The sequence below is a fragment of the Fukomys damarensis genome, unplaced genomic scaffold (genome assembly GCF_012274545.1).
Source record: "Fukomys damarensis isolate Sample0158 unplaced genomic scaffold, DMR_v1.0_HiC HiC_scaffold_12, whole genome shotgun sequence".
NCBI classification, from domain to species: Eukaryota; Metazoa; Chordata; class Mammalia; order Rodentia; family Bathyergidae; genus Fukomys; species Fukomys damarensis.
Window position 1 is genome coordinate 19,114,943 of NW_022900924.1, and position 8,919 is coordinate 19,123,861.

The window sequence follows — 8,919 nt, forward strand, 5'->3', positions numbered from 1 at the left end:
AAAAAAAAAAAAAAAAAAAAAAAAAAAAAAAAAAAGGAATGAATAAAACCAAAGCCAAAAAAAAAAGGAAAATATGTATTGGTGACAATATTTTATATATTTGTGTTAAGTAAAATATTGTAACTTTTTCACATGTTTCTTTTTCTTTGTAGCTACTATTCCCTTCGTTCTTGTTTCTTGAGATAAGGTTTCACTATGTTGCCCAGGTTTGGTTTGAATTTGAGGCAACCTCCTGCTTCACCCTCCCAAGTACTGGGATTACAGCCTTGCACCACCATGCCAGCTCTTACTATAAAGTTTAAAAGTGCGGATGTGACTCACATTCTATTTCTATTGGACAACAGTGTCTAGAGCATGGTCCGAAGCCTGGGTACTGTTGACGATTGGAGGCAGAAAATTCTTTGTTGTGAGGCTGTCTTGGACATTGTAGGATATTTTTCAGTGTCCCTGGAATCTACGGGGCAGAGAACAGTTCCTCTTTCACTTGTGTTTTTAATTTTGTTGAGTTGAGTTAGCGTCTTTCTGTGTGGCTCAGGTGGGCCTCAAATTTGTGATGCTCCTGCCTCAGCCTCCTGAGTGCTGGGATCTAGGAATGTGTCACTCCCCAGGGGGTTGCTCTCCCTGGGTTTTGATTAGCAGAGGTATCTCCAGGGGCTGCTGAGCTTTTCTTGGGTGGCAAGGAGACGGAAGCCACCCATTGACCCCAGCTCACAGGGGATTGGGAATGGTATGGTGATTGCAGGCTGTGGGACCAGGAGCAGAGTCCTGGAGGGGTGACCTGAGTTTTGCTTCAGTCCCTGCACCAGAGGCCCTAGGTGGTGTGTAAACCCAGAGGTCATTGTTTTGTAACTCTAGAGCTGGAAGACGCCTTAGAGCGCAGTGCTGGGTGCCTTGGTTACTCAGGGCCCCAGCAGCTGCACTGTTGTTCCCAGGGCTTGGTGTCACTGCGAATTTGTGGCATTCTTTAACCTGTGCTGTGCTATCTCTCCCCAGTCTGCCACCATCCCGCTGTTCATGAAGAACAAAGACGTTGCTGCGGAAGCGGTGAGTGCCTCATGCCTCAGCCTGTCCCCACTGTCCCCACTGTTCCTCCCAGTGAACTGGGGTGGGGGAGCAGACAGGAACCTTCTCTCCCCTTGGCAGGTCACCGGTAGTGGCAAAACCCTTGCCTTTGTGATTCCCATCCTGGAGATCCTTCTGAGAAGGGAAGAGAAGCTAAAGAAGAGTCAGGTGAGGGCGCGAACATGCTTTATTGTCACTTAGTGACCAGACGGTTCACAGCTCAGGAAGGAGCCACTCAAAACTGAAAAAGTAAAGTGCACTTGAGTCTCATTTTTGGATTCTGTGTTTTCACATTTGCCTGTGTGGTGAGCCAGGGACCTGGGCAGAGTACCCTTCATTTCCTTCCTGTACTGTAACGCATGTCCTTCTCATGGTCTGCTTAGTGCCCTGGTGTTCACGTCTCCGGGCTTTTTCTTGGTGATTTTGCTGTCAAAATGGCCCGTTTCTCGTATTGAAAGTGTGTTAGATGAGCTCCTGAATTCGGTGGTCACAGTCAGTAGTAAACAGTAGCTAGGACGCTGTAGATCAAACCTGCATAAAAGAGGGTGTTGCCTGACCCATGCAGATGCGCCCAGACCCTGAGCCTCCTATAGGAGCCCCCGCTTCTGTGTTCACTGACTCTGGGCTCACATGCGTGACAAGTGACCGGAATTCAAAGCAGCTGCTAAGTGCTGTGATCTGTGCTCTGTGAAAACCCAGGAAGTGCGATTTCCCTCGGCACTGGTCCTCCAGGAGCGGAGGGTGAGGGTTTGGGGGTCTCCACGCCCCACTGACCTCCCTCTTCCTGTGGCTAGGTAGGCGCCATAATCATCACCCCCACGCGAGAACTGGCTGTTCAGATTGATGAGGTACTGTCGCATTTCACGAAGCCCTTCCCGCAGTTCAGGTGAGTTGGGTGCTGGTCCCCGTCTGCCCCAGGCCATTGTCCTGCCTCACTCACTCAGAGTCCTCATCCTGTTTTAGTCAGATCCTTTGGATCGGAGGCAGGAACCCTGGAGAAGATGTGGAGAGGTTCAAGCGGCAAGGGTGAGCTTGCTTCTTTGGCTCCTTACTGGCTGTGCTGTGGGCCCGGCACCCCAGAGGTGTCTATGCAGATGGGCCTGACTGAAGGCGCCTCTCAGGGCTCATCCCCAGGGTGCGTCCCCCAGGCTGGCCTCCAGGGTGCTCTGCGGGCTCCTCCCGGGGGCCTGGTGCACACTTGCAGCTCCTCCTGTGGCTCGGGAACCTAGATCTGTCCCTGCAGCACTCTCTTTCTGCCTACAGCGCTCTGCCCTTCTCCTGGCTGTCCTTCTCCTCACTGGGATCCTGGCTTTCAGGGCTGTGAAACTTGATATTTTGGGAATCACCAGTGTTTCCAAGTTCCAGACCATGTGGCAGATGTTACCTTTCTTCCCAAAGAGGGAGCATCATTGTGGCCACCCCGGGCCGCCTAGAGGACATGTTCCGCAGGAAGGCAGAGGGCTTGGACCTGGCCAGCTGTGTGCGGAACCTGGACGTCCTGGTGCTGGACGAGGCAGACAGACTCCTGGACATGGGATTTGAGGCCAGGTACTGGAATTTGGGCTGCACTGGTGGCAGGTGGGTGGTGCTGGTAGAAAAAGCAAAGTGAATCTCTATTGCTTCAGGATGACTGGAATCTCAGAAGATTAGGTAGCTCATGCCTTCAGATTCTGTCATTTCCTTCCAGTTCTACCTGTGATCTTAAAATGTATTTTCCTTCAAGTTTTTGTTGTTTAATAAACAGCTTTTTTGGAGGATACAATTCATATACTGTATAATTGACCCATGAAGTCTATGGTACAGTGGGTTTAGTCTCAAAATGTCTCTTAGGTTCACATCCATTATGCTTGTTTGCTTATTTTGGAGATGCCTGGGAAAAATGAAAGTGTGAAGAAAATCAAATCACCTATAATTTCACTTCCAGTACCATCAACTGTAACTATTTTCTTGACTTCTCTTCCAGATTTTTTTTTTTGTTTTGTTTTCTGAGACAGGGTCTTGCTCAGTAGTTCAGGCTGGCCTGGAACTACCTAACCCAGACTGGTCTGAACCTGAAGCAATTCTCCTGCTTCAGCCTCCCAAGTGCTGGGATTACAGTTGTGTGCCATCATGCCTGGCACTTCCAATCTTTTAAAATATTTATTTAGCACTGTGTGTTGACTGCTGGTAGGCGAGGGATTAAGCACATGCTGTCTTTTCTCAGCATCAACACCATCCTGGCGTTTCTGCCGAAGCAAAGGAGAACGGGCCTTTTCTCGGCTACGCAGACGCAGGAGGTAGAGAACCTGGTGCGCGCTGGTCTCCGCAACCCCGTGCGGATCTCAGTGAAGGAGAAGGGCGTGGCAGCCAGCAGCACCCAGAAGACACCCTCACGGCTTCAGAACTACTACATGGTGGGCATCAGGACGGCACATGCTGTTGCAGTCTGCCTGGGTGCCATTAGGAAGGTGGATCTGTAAAGTACGAGCTGGTGGCACAGTGGAGATGTGTTGAGGGACAGAGCTGAGATGAGTGATCTGAATGACAGACGCGTGATGTCTCAGGACAGCGTCTGAACCCAGCCAGCTGTGTCACACGTGTGTGGGTGTGGTGGTTGGCACAGGTTGGGGGGGTGCCTGGAGCGTCAGATCGTGCTGTTGTCACTGGGGCACCACTTGGCAGACCATGCAGGAGACATGTGGGCTAGTGCTGTATTTCTGACCTGCAACCGAACACTAAACTGAAAATAGCTATGCAGATTGTTGATTTTTAAACAATGTTTTAAAATTCTCCTTTTCTTGTTGTAGGTATGTAAGGCAGATGAGAAGTTCAATCAGCTGGTACATTTTCTTCGGAATCACAAGCAGGAAAAACACCTGGTCTTTTTCAGGTAACCCTCTGTGCTCTAGTTAGGGGACTCACCCCCACCAGCGGTGTGCCGGGGTCGCAGTTCCAGGCTGCCAACTCCTGTGGTGCCGAGGGCAGGGCTTGTGTTTCTCCTGTGACCTGGCTTCAGCCACAGCTCTCAGTGTTAGTGCGTCTGCAGCATGCCTGGCCTCTCCCGGGTGCTATCTCTGTACCAGGTACCCAGGGCTACAGAGCGAGACCCTGTCTCAAAAAACCAAAAAGTTCTCAAAAATATTCCTGTTTTTCTCATGGAGAAGCGTGGGCGTGTCTGCGCGGAAGGCAGTGATGTGGAGCAAGGACCTGTGTCTGCCTTTTTGATAAGAAGGTGAAGGCTCTCAGGAGTTGCCCTGCCCTTGCTGTCTTCAGCTGAAGGAAGTGGTCTAGGGTCACCCAGGCTGCCCCAGGGGGTTCCCGTGGGCACAAAGCCAGCAAGAAGCACTGTGCACAGTTCTAGGGCTGGCTTGTTCCTCCTTTCATCTAAATAAAATAGACGTGTTGAGTTTTGGCAGTGTCAAATTTTATTTCCATCCATCACTCTGCCAATAAAATGTATGAGTGGCGTGGATCCTGACCTCAGGAAGAAGTAAAACCAGGTACACATGCCTGCGCTCACACAGATAAAAATAAAGGCCATAGAACTGCATTCTTCTACGGGGGATACATTCTTACGTTTTCTAGTCTGTCTGTGTAACTGCTTGCTGAGACCACTAAGTTAATTTCCGAGCCCTTCAGACTGCTTTTAAGAACTAGGTTGTCATTGAATATTGTCATTATGTACTGCACACGTGTACTTAGAAAGAAAGAAAAAGAAGTAAGGGTCGCGGCCCTCAGTGTGTAAAACATCACCTTCATGTATGTGCTTGAGCCCCATGGAGAACAGCAGAGAATAACGGGCTCTTGGCCCATTGTGAGGAATTTAAAACAGGAGCAGGATCTGGAGTCCCGCAGCCTGTGTGGTGGGAAGGACTCTGGAGGGGCTGGCCGGGCTCGCAGGTTTGCTGCTTGCTCAACGTTCCCTCCTGCTGAACTTTGCTTCCTTCAGCTGTAAAAGGACGGGTATTCCTCCATTCAAGTTTTAGGAACAGGTTGTGGGTTAAACCACTTTGGTACTTAACTGCCAAGCAGCCCAACCCTGGGTAAGCAGACAGCTTTGGCAGCGTTCTGGGGCCGTCTCCATAGGGCAGTCTGGACTACCCCGGCCCCCTTGTGTCCTGGGCAGTCACCCCAGGAGAGAGGGTCCATCTGCTCAAAGCAGGGAGAGTCACTGAGCTCTTGGGAATCCTGCTGATGGAGGAAGGAGCGGTTCTTCACGAGGAAAGCAGGAATGTGTGTGTGTGTGTGTGTGTGTGTTTTGCAAGGAAGAAGGTTTATTCATCCTGCCTCCCCTGGAAGCAGGAATGTTTTTTGAGAGCTTTCTGTTTTTCTGAGACAGGGTCATGCTGTGTAGCCAGGCTAGGCTTGAAGTCACAGGGATCTCTGTGTTGGGATTACGGGCTGCGCCCCTACACCGGCCCTTTGCTTGAACATCTTTAGGGGATGAGCTACATCCTGGGGTTTTGACTGGTGTGTGAGGGATGTTGCCAGAAGGCTGGCCTTCCATCAGCCGAGAGGATTTCCGTGCAGAGCTTAGTCGTGGATGTGTTTTCGGCCATTCCACCCCTCAATCTCCCACGAGGAAGATCTTTCACTGGCCCTCTGCCTTCATCTGCTGCTGGCCGCCCCTTTCCCAGCCAGGCCCTGAGCCCCTGTCCCCCCACAGCACCTGCGCCTGTGTGGAGTACTACGGGAAGGCCCTGGAGGCGCTGGTGAAGGGTGTGAGCATCATGTGCATTCACGGGAAGATGAAGCACAAGCGCAACAGGATCTTCATGGACTTCCGCAAACTGCAGAGGTGACCCCGGCTGCGCCGCTCTTCCCTGGGGCCCTCCTGGAGCTTCTGCCACCTCGCGCCCTGTTTCTGTGTTTTTCTCTATAGGAGTGAAGCCCCCATTCCCACCCAACACCCTGTGTGTTTGGCTGGGGCTGCCTCTGTCCCTGCAGGCCCCGTGAGGACAGGAGCGCCGTGGTCCCCTCGCACTCCCAGAACCGTGTGGGCCCGGCCAGCGGGGGCTTTGATCAGTCTGTTCCCTGATGAAACCACTTGTGATTGTGTGGCAGGGACTGGGGCTCCTGGTGACCAGAGCTTGGTTTTGTTTGTGTATAACCATTTTCTGTCAGTCCTGGTGCGGTCACACAGAAGCCCTCGAGGGCCCACTGACAGCCACTGCTGCTCAGATCGAATGTACCCCCCTTTCCCTGAGGTGCTGCCGAGGGGGTCGGGCCTGCCACCACTCAGTTTTGTTTTTCTGGTGGAAACACATGATGTAAAAAAAAACTTTTTCACTGTCTCCTCCCCTGCCCATTTATATCGATTGGGACCTTGTAAAGACCTAGAGATTCCTGGGGACAACACAAAACTGGAAATACTGCCATCAGTCAGATTTGTTTCCCAGAGAAACCGCGCCTCATCGAGGCAGGGACCTGGAAGGCCATGGAGGTGGCGTTCTCCTCAGAGTGCTCTCCTCTTGCAGCGGGATTTTGGTGTGCACGGACGTGATGGCCCGGGGCATCGACATCCCTGAAGTCAACTGGGTTCTGCAGTACGACCCTCCCAGCAGTGCGAGGTGGGTGCCGTAGGCGGAGTGGGCAGTCTGGGAAGGCAGACACCAGGAGTGTACAGATCATCTGAGTAGCAGACGGGCAAATGCCCCAGGGTGGGTGTGTCAGTAGCAGTGTTGTATCCCAGCAAGTAAAGTTCAAACAGGTGCTTAAATGAAAAGAAGTAAAGCCCCAGATGTGGGCGTTGTAGTGGTGGTCCCCAAAGTTCCTAATATATGCTTCCAAATGTGCGGAGTGCGCATGTGTACCACCCCTAGTGATAGGCATGGCCACTGCTAAGATTACTTTTCTTTTTGAGACAGCATCTCACTGTGAAGTTTGGATTGGTTTTGAACTCACTATGTATCCCAGGCTGGCCTCGAACTTGGCCAAAATCCTCCTGCCTCAGCCTCCCGAGTGCTGAGATCAGAGGTGTGTGCCACCATGCCTGTCCTTTTTATTTTCTTTGTACTTTTTATTTTTGTTTTTTGAGACAGTGTTCCACTATGTAAAGTAGGCTGGCCTTGAACTCATGGCAATCCTCCTGCCTCAGCCTCCTGAGTGCTGGCATTACAGCCATGAGCCACCACACCTGGCTATTTATACTCTTCATTGCTTCCCACATCTTTTGCTATAAACTTATCCTTCTTGTCTGATCAGACAGATACAGGTTTCACTTAAATATGACTTTGAGTTGGAAATAAACATCTCTCATGGGGTCCTGTCCGTCTCCAGTGCCTATTAATTGCCAGCTGTCCCATTTCTGGGGCATGGTGGGGGCATCACAGTCCCACAGGGCATTGCTCACCTTCTCCTGGGCCACGGCTCCCACCTGTGTCCCCACAGTGCCTTTGTGCATCGCTGCGGCCGCACAGCCCGCATTGGTCATGGCGGCAGTGCCCTGGTGTTTCTGTTGCCCATGGAGGAGGCCTACGTCACTTTCCTCAACATCAACCAGAAGGTGAGTGCTCCTCTGTGCATACCGACACCGCTTCTCCAGTGCGGGGAGCAGCCACTGCGAGGCCCCGGTGAGGGTCACCATGCGAAATTGCATTTTCTGATTTTATTTAAAGCACTTTGCCCACTAAGGAAAATGCTGGGGTTGGGCTTGGGCTGTTACGTCATGGTCTCCTGGGCTAAGGCCGCGCAGGCAGTGCTGGGGTGTGGCGCGGAGCCAGGGATGGTGGTGAGCGTGTGCCGTGTGCAGTGCCCGCTGCAGGAGACGCGGCACCAGGGGACCGCGGTGGACCTTTTGCCGAAGCTCAGGGCCATGGCCCTGGCTGACAGAGCCGTGTTTGAGAAGGGCATGAGGGCCTTCGTGTCCCACATCCAGGCCTACGCCAAGCATGAGTGCAACCTCATCTTCAGGCTGAAGGGTGAGTCGGACTTTTCCTCACACAGCTTCCTCTACCTGGTAGTGTCAGTGTGAAACTACTTCATCTTACTAAAACGCGTGCCACAAGTTAGAGTTGTGTGTGTGTGTGTGGCAGGAATCGAACTCAGGGCCTCACGCTTGCCAGTTAGGTGCTGTGCCACTGAGCTACATCCCAGGCCTCAATTGATGTTTTTTAAACGTTTTATGAGGACGGCTTCCTAGACTTTGGGTACACAGACTAAACTCGCTCCTATCTGCTGAGTGTGCCTTTTTATTTGGTAGGAATGGAATTAATGTTGCTCTTAAAAATGAATCCATTAAGTTAGTAAAGATTCTATTTCGGGGCTGGGGGTTTAGCTCAGTGGTTCCGCTGCCTGGCAAGGACCCGAGTTTGATCCCTGGTACCAAAAAGAAAAAAAAAAAAAGATTTTATTTGAAGGATCTTCCATTATTGATTCCTAAAACTATCTTTTGGGTGTGCTAACTTGCTAACTCTGCTATTTTGGTTTAATCAGATCTTGATTTTGCTAGTCTTGCTCGAGGTTTTGCCCTGCTGCGGATGCCCAGGATGCCAGAGCTGAAAGGCAAGCATTTTCCAGATTTTGTGCCTGTGGATGTTAACACAGACACGATTCCATTTAAAGACAAAGTCAGGGAGAAGCAGAGGCAGAAACTACTGGAGCAGCAAAGAAAAGAGAAGACAGAAAATGAAAGGAGAGGGAAATTCATAAAAAATAAAGCTTGGTCAAAGCAGAAGGCCAAAAAGGAAAGGAAGAAAAAAATGAATGAAAAAAGGAAGAGGGAAGAGGTAAACTTTACAGTTTTCCTTATTGCTTAAATTGAGAATGAGCTGGGTGTGGTGGCGCATGCCGGTGATCCCAGCATTTGGGAGGCTGAGGCAGGGGATCAGAGAGTTGGAGGCCAGCTTGGGCTACATAGCAAGACCCTGTCTTTTTTTT

The 8,919-nt window shown here is 51.1% G+C and overlaps 1 protein-coding gene across 2 annotated transcripts in view; it reads left to right on the top strand.

The window, feature by feature from the left end:
• Ddx55 (DEAD-box helicase 55) overlaps nt 1-8,919 on the top strand; it is an 11,743-nt gene that overhangs the window by 931 nt on the left and 1,893 nt on the right. For both annotated transcript variants that reach the window (XR_004516806.1, XM_010604312.2), the window contains exons 2-13: nt 994-1,044; nt 1,144-1,230; nt 1,857-1,948; nt 2,026-2,088; nt 2,461-2,610; nt 3,266-3,455; nt 3,849-3,931; nt 5,708-5,839; nt 6,519-6,611; nt 7,432-7,546; nt 7,793-7,961; nt 8,476-8,768. Coding sequence is in view for 1 of the 2 variants with exons in the window: in XM_010604312.2 (XP_010602614.1) it covers nt 994-1,044; nt 1,144-1,230; nt 1,857-1,948; nt 2,026-2,088; nt 2,461-2,610; nt 3,266-3,455; nt 3,849-3,931; nt 5,708-5,839; nt 6,519-6,611; nt 7,432-7,546; nt 7,793-7,961; nt 8,476-8,768 (1,518 nt within the window). In the remaining variant the exon portion in view is untranslated. The remainder of the gene's footprint in view (nt 1-993; nt 1,045-1,143; nt 1,231-1,856; nt 1,949-2,025; nt 2,089-2,460; nt 2,611-3,265; nt 3,456-3,848; nt 3,932-5,707; nt 5,840-6,518; nt 6,612-7,431; nt 7,547-7,792; nt 7,962-8,475; nt 8,769-8,919) is intronic.